Genomic DNA, 18,652 nt, shown 5'->3' on the forward strand with positions numbered 1-18,652 from the left:
GATATACAAATACTTGGTTTTGTGATTGATATGTATTATAGTGATTTTCACAATTATTGTACTATAGAGAAAATTTTGCTTTATAAGGCATGCTACATGGTCATCATATACAAGTTGTTATTTGACTAAAGTAATGAAAACAATGTGGAAGAAAAGTAGAGAAGGTAATCCTAGCTAGCTACTATGTGTGCAAATAGTAGGAGCAAAATCCTTTATTTGAATTTTTTTTATTATTTTTCAACTAAAGTTTTTCCAGCAGCTCTCTGCTATCTAGATTTATAATTCTGATATAAGCATATAATTTGATGAGTTATGGGTATCATGAAATTTATCCTATGCAGGCCATATAATGTTACTTGATAACCATCCACATGCAATGGTAATAGACTTCTATTGAGAGTTCATTCTGAACAGGATGAAAGGAACATTGAGATGGGATTGTAATGGCTCAACTAGATTTGTTAGATGATATGGATTATTGTTGGTGTCAATATGTTTGGAGTTTCGGTTCAATATCATAGTGTTTTGTTTTGGAGTAGGGATGAGTATTGTTGTGGTGTAGGAAGGTATCATTAGTTCTACATTGGTTGTGAGTCAAAAGGGACTTTGGCTTATATAAGAAGGGACCATCCTTCTCGCGTGAGGTGCCTTTTGAAGGGCAAAACCATAAGGCCCATGGGTCAGAGCGGACAATACCTTACATGCCGAGCCATGAGCCCTTGGCCGCAACAAGTATAATGGAGATACTTTGTAGATGGTGATTGATATCAGATGAGCCATTAGTGTATGGAGTGGATAATTTGGATAAATTTAAATGGATATATATGGCTTTATATAAATGTGAAGGCCAAACTATCAAATAGAAGCACTTGTCATGCCTTGTCCCAACAATCCTTTTTTCATGATTATGTTTTTCTGTTTTTTCAAGCTTTTCTAAATCCTTTTTGACATTTCCATTTTTGGTAGTTAAGGTGTTCTCCTCATGTAATCAGAAAAGAAAAATTTGGGTGGATCATTCTCATTTTGGACATACTTCCACAGTTCTACTACCATGTTGGTCTTGAACATATTTAGGAAAAAGTTATGCTGCCTAGATCCATGAATTATCAATCTCACATGATGGATTATGAATTGATGTAAATGAAAGGACCCTTTTCCCTTTCCAAAAGTTTGGGACCAAAGTAAATAAATAGGTATTGAAATTCTACATTCTCTATGAAGGGTAAGGTGTAGAGTGTTTTTTGCTACTAACTTCATCATTAATCTCAAGACATTCCATACTGGGTTTGAGGATGGTAATGTGAATTGATTTTGATGCCAATTTCTTTTGTCTTATGTCTTATCCAGTTCAAATAAATAATTGTAGTTCAACGTAGTTTAGCAATTGGGGTGGTTGTTTTGTTTGCTTCATAAAACCACACAAATGGCTGTGGTAACTGACACCTAAATGCAACATTGCAAAAGTTCCCAAGAAGTTCTAAAACGATGAATCTTATAAAATGAAACTCAAACTAAGGTGAGTGCAAGTCACTAGATAGGAACAGAATTGGATATGTTTGAAGCAAGGTCTGCAATCTCAGCACGAGTACCATATCAGTACCTTATCGGGACAGTATAGTATGCATCCTGTATTGAAATAGCTCTAGCAATTTTTCTCAATGTCTCGATACACCTCAAAACAAGTCGTACACTTGGGTATAGATGGTACGCAGCTTAATACACCTTGATATAGATCGGTACACCTTGATATGAGGGTACAAGGCTTATACTGACTTGAAGTTAGAGTTCGGTATCAGTTTCATCCTGGTATGGTACCCAATGCCTTGTACTAAGCGGTATGGGGCAGTACGGCAAACCATCATTTGAAGTTTTAGTTAAAAATGAGAAGAGATAGTAGAGAGAAAGTAAGAGAGAGTAGAGAGAATAATATGAGAAAGAGTGATAGGCCTCGAATCTTAATTTTCTTCTAACCTATACCTCTATTTATATTGATGTTATTACATAAATGCTTACATTGCAGTCGCTGATTTTATTCCCCAATTACAGCATTGTAGATTTTCTTCCTAAACATAGCTTATCAAATATATTGGTCAACCACTTCCTAATTATAATATTACAGATTTTTTTCCTAAACATAGCTTACCAAAAATATATTGGTCAAGCATTCTCTAATTACAACATTGCAGATTTTCTTCCTAAACATAGCTTAGCAAAAATATATTAGTCAATACTCCACCTCAAGATGGTGCATAGATATCTCTCATGCCCATCTTGCAAATAATCGAATGAAACACCTTACTACTAAGACCTTTAGTCAAAATATCAGCTAGCTGATTTTCTGATTTTACATAAGGTGTACAAAGTAGCCATTTATTCAACTTTTCTTTAATGAAGTGTCTATCTATCTCAATATGCTTTGCTCTATCATGTTGAACTGGATTATGAGCAATATTGATAGCAGTTTTGTTATCACAGTATAGAAGGAGAGGTCCGCCATTCTTCATTCCCAGGACTTGCATCAATATTTTAAGCCAAAAAAGTTCACAAACTCCATGTGCCATTGCTCTGTACTTTGCTCCACTGATTATTTTTTACTTCTCCAAGTGACTAAGTTCCCTCCAACAAGTGTACAATATGCTGATATAGACCTCCTATCATCAAGTGATCTAGCCTAATCAGCATTTGTAAAAGCTTCTATTTTCAAGTGACCATGGTTCAAAAAAAGTAATCCTTTTTTGGATGCTAATTTTAAGTATCTCAAGATGCGAAAAATGATATCTAGATGAGTGGAGTGGGGAGCATGCATAAACTGGCTTACCACACTAATAGGATAGGATAAATCTGGATGAGTATAAGAGAGATAAATCAATCTCCTAACTAATCTTTGATACCTTCCTTTGTTTACTATTTCTCCATCACCACTCTTGAGATGGTGTTTTGGATCCATAGGAGTATTTGTTGGCTTACAACCCAACATACCCGTCTCTTTAAGCAAGTCCAAGATATATTTCTTTTGAGAAATGAAGATACTGTTGTCTGATCGAATAACTTCAATACCAAGAAAATATCGTAGCTTACCCAAATCTTTTATTTCCAACTCCTTAGCTAGACTAGCCTTCAATCTGATAACTTTTCTAGAGTTATTTCCTATCACCACTATATTATCAACATATACAATGAGAACAGTGATATTCCCATTATTATGTTTGATGAACATTGTTTGATCTGCATTACTCTGATGATACCCAAAATTAATTATTACTTTGCTGAATCTGTCAAATTAAGCTCGCGGGGATTGTTTGAGACCGTACAATGATTTCTTCAACTTACATACCTTGCCTTCTATTTTCTGACAAGAAAAACATGAACGAATCTCTATATATACTTCTTCCTCTAAGTCCCATGAAGGCATTTTTTATATCCAATTGATGCAATTTCCATGCTAGGTTTGCTGCACAAGAAAGAACCCGAATAGAATTCATTTTTGCAACAGGAGTGAATGTCTCTTGATAATCTATTCCATATGTCTGAGTAAATCCTTTTGTGATGAGTCTTCCCTTGAATCTCTCAATGGTCCTGTTGTTGCTAAAATTCAGATCTTGATTGGAGTAGTTGGAGCGGTGGTTGCCACTAAAATTTGGATCTTGATTGGAGTAGTTGGAGCGGTGATGTGCTCCACCTGGGAAGTAACCTGCCAAGCAAGTCCCTGTTAGAGTTGGCTCCGATGGGGACTCTGATGCTCAAGTTAGATCTAAAAAAAAATAGAAGAGAAAGAGTGTTTGAGAGAGATTGTGCGCACATACCTTGGGGTCCTCTGGAGGCCATTTTGTAGGCGAGGGCCAAAAGGCTATTTTGGGTAGGTTGCTTGGCCGGTTTGGGCTCGATATGGTGAAACTTTCGGTCGGGATCTTGGGAATTGGGCAGTTACACCTGCCTTATCTGTTTCGGAGCCAGCTGTGATGCCGCAGATGCTTTTGAATTTGAAATGAGGGTGTAGGTAAGATTGGACTAGCTTAGGTTGAGGCAGCTTTGGAGCAGTCCGATGCATGTAGGCACCGAATGAAGGTAGCTGGGATCAAATTGTATTCGCGGGGATAAGGATCGGTGGAGTTTGAAAGTATATCTACCGCTGAAGTCTGAGATCGATCTGTTCAAATGTTAGCCTGCTGTAGGGACTGGGATCGGTTGGCGGAGTCTTGGTTACGGGGAGGCATATAAGGATCGCTGGGACCCAAAGCCAGGATCGGGGAGGTCCGAAGTTATGTACTGAATGACCTACTTCACAGTCCTCCCATGGTTCAGGGAGGCATATCTACTTCCAAGATTAGACACATTCATCTCCAATAGTGCTGTGGCATCGGCCCTATATGCTTCATCATGTGCCTTTCCACTGATTCATGTCTTCGGTCTGGGTGACAAATTATCCCCCAACAGATGTCCCCTACTCCCAAGTTCAGTGCGGATGAAGAGAGTACATGAGTTTTGATTTGCTGGAGACATCATCGTTGCCACTGAAACGATGCTTGCGGCCCTTGGGCAGAACAAAAGTTCACATCGGTGGGTAATCATGACCATAGGGAGTGGAGCAGTTGGCTGAATTCAAAAGGTGGCGTGTCTTATTTTCAGTGCAAATCATTAATGAGCCGACTATCATTTACTGCAGACGAATGGAGATATGCCAAGTATTGATCATCAAAGTCAAGCAAGATTCGGCATCTAAGCCGTTCTACCCTTCTGTACCTATAAAATGGGGCCGTATTCCTTACCTTCTCTTTCTCATGCTTCCAGACTTTTCATAAGCTTTTCGTTTCCTTCTCCAGTCAGCCTCCTTGCTTCGAGATTCTTTCCGATCATCTCCCTCAGTTTTCTCGAATTGCCAGTGGTTCCTTTTTGGTCTCTCCTCCACCTCCTGTGCAGTTGTAGGTTGGTTTTTTCTCCCTTCCCTAGTTTCTTTTTCAGTTTTTTAGTCCGATTGCCTTTTCTTCCTCTCTTCGTGTCCATTTTCTTTCCTGTTCTCTTATTGTGTCTTCCAATGGCTGGTTTCGGGAGTCTTAGCGAAGGCTTGTCTTCCGAACATCTTCCTCTTTGAGGGAAGCTTTTGCTGGTTCAGACGAGGGGTGCGGTGTTGTACCATCCTTTGATTTCGACACAATCGGATCCAAATTGGGCCCGAAGGACTTGATTCTCGTCTGTGCCTGATATGGAATTCCTCCATTTGAATTAGAACCCCTGGTCCTAGTGGTAGGATTGGTAACCCGCCTTCCTATAGGATTGGCCTGTATGAGGAAGCCTTTAAGGCTGGACTTAGATTACCCATTCATCCTTTTGTCGTCAAACTTTTTCACTTCTTTGACATCTTTCTTTATTCTATTATTCCGAACTTTTTTTGCTTCATCATCGGCTTTATTATTCTTTATTCCAAGACCAAAGTCCCACCGTCCATCTCTCTTTTTTGATCCTTTTATATTATAAAGAGGTATATGGGTGACTGATGGTACGTCTCTCCTCCAAGGGGGTTTCTACCTTGATAAAGGGACTCCTTTGGTTCATGGTTAGAAGGATCGGTTCTTTTTTGTTTTGGAGCCCTCTGTTGAAGAATGGAGACTTCCATACTAGGGTCAGCTGAGGGATTCAATCTTCCAGGTCCTGAAGCTTGAAGATGAGGATCTACAGCACTCCATAATCTTGAGGGGCTACTAAATTCCTCCATTAAAGTTGTTGTCGGAGCAGGTTCTCTTCAATATTGATATCGGTCTGGCTGACCCTAAAGGTGAGGGTTTTTTCGATTTTTAGATATTTGATCTTTTTATAGATACTAATTTTTTTTATGTAGAAATGAGGCCTGAAGAATTGGAGAAGCTGAAGAAGGGTGCGATGAAGAAGAGAAAGGCACCCTCTTCATCCACCGCTGATGTCCAGAAGAAATTGAAGACTTCAGGCGAGAGTCAAAAGAAGGCACCCCCTCCAGCCTTTGCTCAGGCGGCAGTCATATCAGTTCCACTGATACAATCTTGCCCTCCGAAGCTCGCTGCGCTCTCTGGTCCCCAGGCTGATCCAACCCAAGTGAAGTCGGACTCTGCTAGACTATCCATGGAGCGGAGATAGGGGTCAGCTTCGCCATCTATCGATGATGTCATCGATGATTGGAAGACTGCCAACAATATCTTTCGAAAGATGCTTTTTGACACTGGCATAGAAAAGGTCGAAGGGGAGAGCTCCACAAGGCAAAAGAAGCGGATGATAACCTCTCTAGTTTGGGTGAGCTTTTTCTTATTCTTTTTTCCCTCTTTTTTTTCTTTTTTTTTTTACTAACTGTTTGCTCCTTGGATGCAGATGGGTCACTATGTCATCGCCCTTATTAATAGATTGAGTGACATTGAAATGGAATTGGCCAAAGCACATGAAAAGCGCAAAGCAGCTGAAACTTCTGAAGCTAAGGCGAATGTTGCTGCTGTTGAGGTCCAATCCAAGGTGGAAGCTGCAGAAGCCGAAGTTGCCCACCTGAAGAAGGTGTTAGAGGAGGCCAAGGCTTCAAAGGCGAAGGTGGCCTACTTGGCTTCAAAAAAAGAGAGATGGCAGGAGGTGCAAGCCAAAGTCGCTGAAGCTGAAAAGGTGGAGGATCGGGCTGCCGAAGCTAGGTGCAAGGTGATGGAAGCTTTCCATGCATCCGAGGAGTTCTCCCAGGAAAAGATTGACTTAAGCTAGGAAGCTTTCATTGTTGGGGGAGTCGTTTGCTGCCAAAGGATAACGGTGCGCTTTTCGGGGATGGATCTGAGCTTCTTGGATAAAGAAGAAGAGCCGAAGGAGAAGAAGGAAGAACCAAAGGAGGAGCCTCAAGAAGTGAGGGACTTCCATCTGCTGAAGCTACTAAAGGATGCTCTGAAGCTGCTTGACCATCGAAGGTTGTGCCGACATCTATTCCTACCGAAGCTGCACCAGTTTTATTGCCACTAGTGGAGTCAAAGCAGTCAACTGTAGTCATTTCAAGTTCCTTTGCCGATGCTCATGCTGAGGTCGGGAATATTTGAATTTATTTTTTTTTGTTTTTCTGTCAATGTAATGAAAAATTTTTATATCAATGAAGTAATTTTTACCTCCGTGTCCTTCGATTTGTGTTTGTTTTTGGTATTTTCCTCGGTTTGGTGTGAATGTTATGACCACATATTTACTCAATATCGCACGAAACGTTTGCCAACAGCTCTGCCTTTAAGAACTCGAATTGAGAACCTTGAAAAAGATCTCTATCGGGTTCAACGTGATGCTGCCAAAGTAAGAAACTTCGAAAGGTGAAGAAGAATACAGATGAGGCTTTGGCGGAAGTAGAGTGCCTAAGAAAATGCCTGAAGCAGACATAGAAAATATTTTGACAAAAAGTGCAGGCTAATCAAGGAGCGCAATAAATTTGCGAAGTCGGTTGGGAAAAATAACTGAAAGATAGTTGCGACCAAGGTTTTCCATACCATGCCGAACCAGTCGGTACATCCCGTATTGTACTGGACCGACGAGGAACCGGCACGATTCGGTCGGTAAATTCGATACACGGGTGGTACGGAAGGAAAAAAGAGAGTGAGAAAGAGAGGAGAGGGAGGGAGGTGGGAGCCGGCGGTGGCCGGCTGCGGCCGTCGGAGGGCTTTCGAGCCCCGTATCGCCCGATAGGGCTTTCAAAAGAGCGAGAAAGAGAGAGCTCAGAGGGGGGGCGAGGGACCTATCGGACGGACGGTGCCTCCATCGCGAGCCTCGATGGCTGGTGAGCTGGCACCGACGGCCTGAGGGCGGTCGAGCAGGCGGAGCCCCTCTGCGGCTTCACCTTCTTTTTCAAAACAAATGACCGTCTGTTTCGATTTTTTATTTTTTATTTTTGGTTTTAAACTTATGAAGTCGGTTGCCGACTTAAGGGATTTTTAAAAAAAAATACAAATCATAAAGCCGGCCAACTATTTGCCGGCTTCACTTAAAACTAGGTTTTTTAAAAAAATTTGCGACGCCCCTGTTTCACGCCCGCGGTGCCGCACGCGTGGACTGCACCCTCCGATGACCAGGCGGCTAGTCGGAGGCCATCCGGCAGCCCCACCAGCTCCTTCCTCTTGTTCTTTCTTCCTCTTTCTCTCTCTATTTCTCTCTCTTTTTTTCTTCCGATTCGGGTTCGCTTGCCTTCGTTGGTTCGGTACAGTACGAAACCATATCGAACCATACCATCGGTCGGCTGATACAGCCGGCGGTACCGGTTCAGCATATCTTGGTTGCGACGATAGTTCTTTGCAATGAACAATTGCTCAAGTCCTAAGATGAGATAATGGGGCTGAAGTATGTTATATCATTGAGCAAAGTCGCTAGCGAAGTCAGAGCAGATTCGACTGCTCAGATCCGTCAACTTCAAAGCAACCTTCATTCGACTGAGGACAAGGTCAAGGAACTCAATTGAGTGCTGAACACTGAGGGATCAGCAGTCGATGTCATTTGGCGCGAACTTATCTCGGCCCGGCAGACCTCTGTTGACCTTTCGGAAGCTTTGAGCAAGAACAGGTCTGCGATGATCAAGCTCCATGTCAAGCTCATGGAGAGCACGACGGCAGCCAACCACGTTGAAGCTACTATTAAGGATTTGGAGGACTGACTTGCCACGACCTTGCGCAATGCAACTCTCGAAGTCGCAGAAGTGTCAGCTATGGCTTTTGACATTGGCTTCGAAGAGTGCAGGAGTTTGATCAGGCGGCTTTTTTTTGAAGTTTACTCCTATCTCCATACTCATATGGGTCCAGTAGCTCGAGAAACATCGAGTACCACGGTCGGAGGAGTATCAAATGTCGAAGCTCCATCAACCAAAGGCAGGCCTTCCAAATGATTGATGTACCTTTTTATTTTTTTTTGTAGACATCTGTTTTGCAGCTTCTATAACAAGTTTGTTAATAAAATGGACTTGAGATTTTTGTTCCACCGATACTTTTATGTTTCATTGATTTTGTGTTCGCATAGTTCGGATTTAGTCATGTACGATCCTTGCATTAGGGAATTTCATGGAGATACTCGTAGACTGACTGTAGCCTTCGCTTCGAGAGTTCTTAGAGGTTAGCTCTCTGAAGGTTCTTATAGGTTATGCTTCATATGTTGCCGAAGTCAGTAGGCTGAGGGTCCTCATAGGTTAGCCCTCGTTTGTTGTTGAAATCAGTGGGCTGAGGATCCTTATAGGTTAGCCCTCTGAAGGTCCTTTTAGGTTAGCCTTCGCATCTCGCATGAATAAGGTCTTCATGGGTGCTGGCTCGCTGAAAAGTGAGCGACCTTCGGGGGTCCTTATAGGTTAGCCCCCATTTCTGAGTCATCAAGGTCTTTAGTCCATGTAGGTTGGAATGGCGAAGTTGGAACGGTGAACATTGGGGGTCCTTGTACATTAGCCCCCACTTTTCGTATGACTATGGTCTTCACGGGCATTGGCTCGCTGAAAAGTGAGCAGCCTTTGGGGGTCTTTATAGGTTAGCCCCACTTTTTAGCTGTCGAAGTCTTTGTTGTCGATGCCTTGGATTGATGGATTTCGAGGGTCTTTTTCGGTTAGCCTTCACTTCTCGCATGATTAAGATCTTCATGGGTGCTAGCTCACTGAAAAGCGAGCGGCCTTGGGGGGTCCTTATAGGTTAGCCCCTGCTTCTCAGTCACCGAGGCCTTTGGATTGTTGATCACAGGAGAATAATATTCCTGAAAAAAGATCATTTTATTAGTTGATTGTCAAGTTACATCATTGATAGTATATTCGGAGGTTCTCCGAGTTCTATGGCTGAGGTAAGGGTGTTCCATCCAGTTGCTTGAGGCAATAAGTTTCTGGTCTGACGACTTCGTCCACTTGGTAGGGGCCTTCTCACTTTGGAGATAGTTTTTTGTGTTCTGTTGGTTGGGAGACTTCGGCTCGTTGTAGGACCAAATCATCGGCTTTGAATTCTTTTTTCCGAATGTGGGAGTTATAGTATTGTGCCACCCTTTGCTGATAGGCCATCGTCCACACTCGTGCTTTCTCGTGAACTCCTTCAAGCAAATTTAGGTTGGCATGAAGCTGTTTTGTATTGCTTCGATCATTGTAGTCCTCAACCCAATATAAAGGGAGTCCGATTTCTATAGGAATGATGGCTTCCGTTTCGAAGGAGAGGTTGAAAGGAGTCTCTCCTGTGGGTGTCCTTTGAGTGATTCGGTAGGTCCAAAGCATGCTATGTAGCTCATCCACCCATGCTTCTTTAGCTCGACTGATCCTGGCCTTCAGCCCCTGTAAAAGGGTATGGTTAGTTACCTTAGCCTCGCTGTTAGCCTACAGATGTCCCACTAAAGTGAAGTGCTGGGCAATGATGTAGCTTTGATAGAACTCGATGAATTTGGAGCCCAAGAACCGACGTCTATTGTCGGTGATCAGCACTCGCAAGAGATCGAATCGGCAAATAATGGACTTCCAGATGAAGTTTGTTACCTTGGCTTCAGTGATTTTGGCTAGGGACTCAGCTTCTACCAACTTGATAAAGTAGTCGATGGCCACAAGTAAAAATTTTTACTAGCCTGATGCTGATGGAAAGGGGCTTTAGAATATCCATCCCCCATTGTGCGAATGGCTAAGGAGCGGCTTTCAGGACTAGTGGAATGGCTGGCTGGTGCTGAACATTGGCATTCCGTTGACATCGATTGTAGTGCTTGACAAAGTCAGCTACATCATCCTACATTGTAGGCCAGTAATACCCCTAGCGAAGTATCTTGTAGGCCAACGATCTACTGCCCAGATGATTTTCACATCCCTTTGTGCACATCTCGAATGGCATATTCAATTTCGAAAGTATGGAGACATCTGAGTGGTAGGGAGAAGGATCGTTTATAAAGCTTGCCTTCATAAAAAATATAATGGGGAGCTTGATATTTGATCTCTCGAGCCTCTTTAGAATCTGCGGGCAGCACTCCATCTTATAGGAAGCGGATGAAGGGATCCATCCAACAAGATCCGTTGTCGATCTGCAAGACTGGGATCTGTTCTTTAGTACCGGGCTTCTTCAGAACTTCAAAGAATAACTTCTGGGGAAGATCTCTTGGAGCCGATGTTGTCAATTTGGATAGTAGATCGGCTCTTGAATTCTCGGATCGAGGTACCTACTGAATATCGAAATCAGCAAACACCGAACTTAGGTCCTTCACCTTCTAAAGGTACTTCTCCATATTCTCCTCCTGGGCCTCAAAGTCTTCCTTCACTTGTCCTGCCACCAGCTGTGAATCAATGCAGATCCTAAGCTTTCGCACCTCCAGCTCCCTTGCAATTCCATAAAGAGTGCTTTATATTCAGCTTCATTATTAGTGGTTGGAAAATCAAACCTCAAGGCATATTCTGCAACAAATCCTTCGGGCCCAAGAAGTAACAGATCTGCTCTCGATTCTACAGAGTTCGATGATCCATCCACATGCACTATCCAAAGATCGTCTGATTTCCCAGACGGACCTTGTTCCACTAGTGCATCTTCTTGTTGAGTTGGCCTTGGCATTTTTAGGTCTTTTAGGATAGTGCATTCCATAATGAAGTCCATCAAAATCTGAGCCTTAATAAAGGGCCGAGGTTGGAACGTTATCTTGAACTCTACAAGTTCAATCGCCTATTTCGCCAATCGCCTAGAAGTATTGGGCTGATGCAAAACTGCCTTGAGCGGTTGATCAGTTAGCATTACAATGGGATGTGCTTGGAAGTAGGGTCGAAGCCTTCGATCTGCAACAATAAGGGCAAAGATCAGCTTCTCCAGTCTGGTGTACTTGGTCTCTGCATCATGCAAGACTCGGGTGATATAGTAGATCAGCCTTTGGACTTCATCCTGATCATCGACCAACACCACGCATATGGCAGTTGGTGAGACCACTAAGTATAAGTAAAGTTCTTCAGCAGGCTTCGGCTTGCTGAGGGTGGTGCAGAACTGAGATAATTTTTCAACTCTACGAATGCGTGCTGGCAGTCTTCGGTTTATTGGAAGTTCTTCGGTTGCCTCAGGGTTTGAAAGAATGGGAGATAGCGTTCGGCCGATCTAGAGACAAACTGGTTTAATGCTGCTACCTTGCCTGTGAGATGTTGAACCTCCTTGATGTTCTTAGGCGGGCACATCTCTTGTATGGCTTGAATCTTCTCAGGATTGGCTTTTAATACCACGGCTGGACACCATGAAGCCTAAGAATTTGCCCAAAGAAACTCCAAAGGCATACTTAGTTGGATTCAGCTTCATCGATGCTTCCTCAGAGTGCCAAAGGTCTCTTCGAGGTCCTCAATGTGGGTTCGTGAGGTCCTGCTTTTGACAAGCATGTCGTCTATGTAGACCTCCATGTGTCGATTGATCTGATCCTTGAAGATCTTGTTCGTCAGGCACTGATAAGTTGCACCTATATTTTTCAGGCCAAAGAGCATAATCCTGTAACAGAAGAGATCCCGATCAATAACAAAAGCTATTTTCTCCTCATCTTCAGGTGTCATTCGAATTTGATTGTATCCAGAAAAAGCATCTATGAGAGTAAGGAGTTCATGTCTTGACATGGCGTCCACCAGTTGGTCGATTGAAGATAGGGGGTAGCTATCCTTCGGACATGCTTTGTTGAGATTAATGAAGTCGATACAGATTCGCCACTTCCTATTCACCTTTTTCATCAGGACCACATTCGCGATCCAGCTTGGATAGGTCACTTTCCGAATGAAGCCTTCATCGAGTAATTTATCCACCTCTTCGGTTATCGCCTTCTGTCGTTCGGAAGTGAAGCTTATTTTTTTGCTTGATGGGTCAGTGATTCGGTTTGATGCTTAAACGATGCGTCATCACCTACGGATCAATGCCTGGCATATCAATTAGGGTCCAGGCGAATGCATTTGCCTTTTTCTATAAAAAGGAGACGGGATATTTTTTGGTTACTTGATTGAGGTTCAACCCAATCTGGATAGTGTGCTCCTAATTGCTATCATTAGTGCGGTCGTCTCTAGGTTCTCCACTAGCATCCCATATTCTTCGGTTAGTTCATCCTAGGTGTCCAGTCCATCGACTGGATAAGCTTTAAAAGGTCCCGCATCATAAAGTGCGATTGTGTAGCACTGTCGTGCCAAAGCCTAGTCTCCTCTAACTTCACCAACTCTAAACTCAGTTGGAAACTTTATCTTCAGGTGATTGGTGGATACCACAGCTCAAAGTGCATCGAGTCCTGGGCATCAGAGAATGGCATTATAGGCGATAGTGCCTGAACTACCAGGAAATCAACCTGAGCACTGGATTGTCGGGGGGATCGTCCAGCCATTATAGGGACTGTAATGACTCCTTCAATAGGTACTGCATCTCCAATAAATCCCATAAGAGGGGAGTCCAATCGTCGTAACCGCTCACAAGGAATACCCATGTGGGAGAAAGCATCATAGAATAATACATTTGCCGAACTTCCATTATCAATCAAAATACGGCGTATATCATAATTTGCAATGTTTAATGATACAACCACCGCATCATTATGCAGGAACTGACTCCTATAGCATCTTCCTTAGTGAATGTGATGGATTCTTCAGTTTTTCGCTTTTTGGCTGGTTTGGTTGACTCCACTTGCTTTTGTGTCCTCCAGTTATTATGTTTACTATTCTGACAGGAGGTCAATCCTCGAAAGGCTCTCCTTGCCGCTGTTCTGGTGGGCGAGACGACCTCTGCTATTCTTCTGGCTACTCCTACCAACACCTGATGAACTGATCCAATCGACCTTGCTAAATAAGCTCCTCGATTTCATCCCGAAGTTGAAGATATTTTGGTGTCGTGACTATGGTCGTGGTGGTAGAGACAGTACTTGTTGGGATTTTGGCGAACTGGATGGGTCCGCAACTTTTCTACTCGAAGGATCCGATCCTTGATCTCCATCAATACTTGGGCTCGGACAGCGTTCAGCGGCGTGTGGTTTGTGAATCTCCTAGGTGGAGACACACATCGCCTTTCTCTGAAGGAATTCTTCTGTTAGCAGTTACGTAGGGGAGTTCGAGACTTTCGACGTCTGGGTGGAGAGTGAGAGCACTGCTGATCCCTCGGCGGAGACTTCATCTCTTCTTTCTTCTTCTCTCCTACAGCCACATCTGTTGAAGGCTCATCTTCAAATGCTTCATCGGTCTACGTGTACTTCTCCGCTCAAGCCAACATGTCGGTGAAGTCGTGAGGATAGGTCTTCTTCAGAGAGTATCGAAGACCGTTCCTCAGGAGTCCGCCCTTTAAGGCTGTCATAGCGATCGATTGATCTAGATCGCGAACCTCTAGTACAGCCGCATTGAAGCAACTGAGGTAGGATTGGATTGACTCTCCCTGCTTCTGCTTGATATTGACTAGATAGTCTGATCCTTTTCGCTATCTCCTATTGCTAACGAAGTGACCCACGAACAAGTGACTCATTTGGTCAAATGAGTGGATTGTCCGCGGCTTCAGACTTAAATATTAGTGTCGTGCCGTGCCCTTCAAAGTAGAAAGGAAAGCTCAGTAGAGGGCAGCATCGATAGCCCTCTGAAAGAGCATCAAGGCCTTAAAATTTTTCAGATGATCCACGAGATTAGTAATCCCATGGTAGCTTTCCAGCTATAGCATTTTAAAGTTATTGGGGAGTGGCTTCTGCATGATTTGGGTGCTGAAGTGCGGATCGATGTGGAATCCATCATCCTGTATCGGAGCCTAGTTGCGAGTGCCTTAATGTGCTCATTCATCTCCCGAAGTTTGCGATCGATATCCGCATCTCGGGCAGAGCAGTCCTTCGAACGTCGTGGAGATCGCTAGCTAGGGGTCGAGTTCTATCTGGAACAGGGACTCAGAGATCGTCGCCTTCTCTGCTCTGGGCTTTGAGGCTGGCTATGGTGTCTGTTTCCTCCGCTTAGGGCTCTACGGAGGGATCTGCAGTCGCTCCTACAGTGGCAGCGCGGGTTGCTATACAGGATTGGTTGGTTGCGGTTCCGCCACCAGTGCAGTGTTGGTCAGCTACGCTGCTGCTGCCGCCGGTGCAGTTTAATCTGCTGCACTGGCACCACCACTGTTGGTGCAGCATGGAGTTGCTGCATCGCCTGAACGACGGGGGTCAAGGTCTGCACCTGCTAAAATAGTAGGTTAAACTGCTTTGCGCTGATGGCCACCATCGATGGCGGAGGCAATGGAGGAACCTCCTGAAGTTGCACCTAGGCCTAGGGGTTGGTTGTGTTCTCCACCATCCGAGAGGTAGTGGCGTTGGATCACCGAAAAGATGTTCTGCGTAGGGCTATGATCTCAATCTCTTGCTCAAAATTGGATCAATGTCTTTCCTCTAGCATCAATCTGTTGCCGCTGAAATCCAAATCTTGATCGGAGTAGCTAGAGCAGTGGTTGCCATTGAAATCTAGATCTTGATCGGAGTAGCTGGAGTGGTGGTGCACCCATCTGAAAACTAACCTACAAAGCAAGTTCTTGCCGAAGTTGGCTTCAACGGAGATCTTCCAACGCTCAAGTCAGATCTCAAAGAAATAGAAGAGGAGCATTTGAGAGAGATTGTGTCGCACGTACGTTGTCCCTTGGAGGCCATTTTGTAGGCGAGGGTTGAAAGGCCATTTTGGACAGGTTATTTAGCCGATTTGGACACGATATGGCAAAACTTTCAATCGAAATCTTCAGGATTGGGCAATTACACCTGACTTATCTATTTCGGAGCCAACTATGGTGCCGTAGGGATTTTTGAATTTGAAATGAGGGCATAGGTAGGATCGGGTTGGCTTCGATTGAGGAGGCTTGGGAGCGGTCCGATGCATGTAGGCATCGAATGAAGTAGTTGGGATCAGCTGTATTTGTTGAGATAAGATTCAGTGGAGTCTGAAAGTATATTTGCTGCTGAAGTTTGAGATCGACCTGTTCAAATGTTAGCCTACTGTGGGGATTGGGATCGGTTGGCGGAGACTTGGTTACAAGCCGAAGTTAGGATCAGTTGGAATCTGATGTTCCACTTAGGAAGATCGCTTGACATAAGGATCACTGGGACCCGAAGCTAGGATCAGGGAGGTCCGAAGTTATGTATTGAATGACCTCCTTCACAGTCCAATGGTTCGGAGAGGCATATCTACTTCCGAGATCGGACACATTCATCTCCAATAGTGCTGTGGCATCGGCCCTATATGCTTCATCATGTGCCTTTCCACTGATTCATGTCTTCGGCCTGGGTAATAAATTAACCCCCAACAGGTCCCATTAGCCTTTTGTTTGATGGTGAAAACCCACTTACAACCAACTGCCTTTTTCCTGATGGGAGAGTGGTAAGCTCCCAAGTTTCATTTTTTTGCCAATGCTTTCATCTCCTCCATCATAGCTTCCTCCCAATTAGGATCAGCAAGTGCTTCCTTCCAATTAGGATCAGCAAGTCCTTCCTTCGAATCTTGGGGAGTAGACACAGAAGACAAAGACGGTACAAAAGTTCTATAGGAAGGAGACAATGAGTTATATGAAATAAAATTGGATATGAGATGTTGAGTACAACTTCGAACTCCTTTCCTAATAGCAATAGGCAGATCAATATCATTAATGATTGGTTCATGGCAATTTGGAGATGAGACAGGTGACTTACTAGGAGTAGGAGGAGATTGTGGTAGAACTAAATATGAGGATGGCACTTCACTAGGTGGGGTTTGTACAGTGGCTTTATCTACCTATTTTCTGGGAGTATATGTTTGTAGGTCCTTTTTATTTTGATTTAAGTACCTGCAACTATTATTTTTTTCTCCATTCACATTCTCTTTTTCCTTCTCTCCCTCATTTATAACTTTCTCCGTCTTCCCCTCACTTCTATATGGTAAAGTAGGTGAAGAAACCTACATTGATGAGGATGAAGGAGACTCTTCCAGTGTGACATTCTCCCCCTGAAGAGACGACCTAGCAAAGTAGGCTTCAGTTTCTTAAAAAATGACATCCATACTAACAAACATTTTCTGATGGGGGGTGATAGCACTTGTAACCAAGGTTTGCCATACCGTGCCGAACTGACCGGTAGACCCCATCTCGTACCAGACTGGCGGGGAACCGGCACGTTTCGGCCGGCAAAATTGGTACACCGGTGGTACCGAAGAAAAAAGAATGGAAAGTGAGAAAGAGAGAGAGAGGGGAGGGGAGGAAGGTGGGAGCCATCGGAGGCCGGCTGCGGCCGTCGGAGGGCTTTCGAGTCCCGTATCGCCCGATAGGGCTTTCAAGAGAGCAAAAAAGAGAGAGAGCGCTCGGAGGGGGGCAAAGAACCTATCGGACGGACGGTGCCTGCGTTGCGAGGCTCCCGGTGGCCGACGAGCCGACGTCGACGGCCTTAGGCCGTCGAGCGGGCGGAGCCCCGGGGCTCAGGCCGTCAAGCGGGCGAAGCCCCCGAGAATCCTGGTGGCCAGCGAGCCGATGTCGACGGCCTGAGGGCGGTCGAGCGGGCGGAGCCCCTCCGGGGCTCAGGCCGTCGAGCGGGCTGAGCCCCTCCGAGGCTTCGCCGCTTCTTCTTTTTCGAAACAGACGACGTCTGTTCCGATTTTTTTTTTTTATTTTAAACTTATGAAGTTGGCAACTGGGTTGCCGACTTAAGAATTTTTTTTAAAAAAAATAAAAATCATGAAGTCGGCAAATCGTTTGCCGACTTCACTTAAAACCATGTTTTTTAAAAAAATTTGCGAAACAGGGGCGATGCCCCTGTTTCACGCCTGTGGCGCTGCGCGCGTGGACTGTGCCCTCCGACGGCCACGGCGGCCAGTCGGAGGCCATCCGACGGCCCCGCCAGCTCCTTCCCCTCCCTCTTTTTTTTTTCTTCCTCTTTCTCTCTCTCTATTTCTCTTTATTTCTCTCTTTTTTCTTTCGGTTCGGATCATCGATTTGGTACAGTATGAAACCATACCGAACCGTACCGTCGGTCGATCGAAACGGCCGACGGTACCGGTTCAGTATACCTTGCTTGTAACCTTTTTGAGTTGCTGAGTATCCAATGAATTTACACTTTAGGGCACATGGGTCAAGTTTGCTTATGGTTCTCCAATGATTATGAACAAAGCCAACACAACCAAAGATTTTTAGGAAGAACAATAAAAGAACAAGTATGTTAAAGGAGCTCACAAGGAGTTCTAAACTTGAGTGATTGTAATGGCATCCGATTAATAAGATAAGTTGCAGTAAGAACTGCATCTCGCCAATAGGTTTTAGGAACATTTATAGTAAACATGAGTGACTTGGCGACGTTACATTCTACAACATTCTAAGCTGGTGTATCTACATGACTTGTTTGATCTATGACGCTATGGTTACCAAGATAATTTTGAAAAGAACTATCAGTATATTCTATGCCATTATCACTCCTCAAAATCTTAATTTTTGCATTAAACTACGTACATACCATTTTATGAAATAACTTGAAACAAAAAAAACCTCATCTTTGCTGTGCAACAAATAGACCCTAGTAGTACAATTATAGCAATCAATAAACATAATAAACCATCAGAAATCAGATAATGACACAACTCGACTAGGACCCAAACATCTGAATGAACCATCATAAATGGTGCAGCACTTTTATTATTACTAGAAGAATAAGAAGTTTGATTGTGCTTGGTAAATTCACAAGCATCACAAAGTAAAGTTTTCTTAGTGCACTGCTGAAATAAAATAGGAAATAACTTCTTTATAGCTTTAAAGGA

At 43.9% G+C, this 18,652-nt stretch overlaps 2 protein-coding genes across 10 annotated transcripts in view; both read left to right on the forward strand.

Annotated features, from left to right (window-relative positions):
- Positions 1 to 18,652, forward strand: part of LOC105033375 (CSC1-like protein At3g54510) — a 161,963-nt gene that overhangs the window by 103,086 nt on the left and 40,225 nt on the right. The window lies entirely within an intron of this gene.
- LOC114912915 (uncharacterized) lies at positions 7 to 7,050 on the forward strand. The gene is made up of 2 exons (XM_029261295.2): positions 7 to 6,258; positions 6,334 to 7,050. Exons 1-2 carry the CDS (start codon positions 6,175 to 6,177, stop codon positions 6,703 to 6,705), a joined length of 456 nt encoding a protein of 151 aa, XP_029117128.1. The 5' UTR covers positions 7 to 6,174; the 3' UTR covers positions 6,706 to 7,050.

Source organism: Elaeis guineensis, chromosome 5, assembly GCF_000442705.2.
Source record: "Elaeis guineensis isolate ETL-2024a chromosome 5, EG11, whole genome shotgun sequence".
In the NCBI taxonomy this organism is placed as follows: domain Eukaryota; kingdom Viridiplantae; phylum Streptophyta; class Magnoliopsida; order Arecales; family Arecaceae; genus Elaeis; species Elaeis guineensis.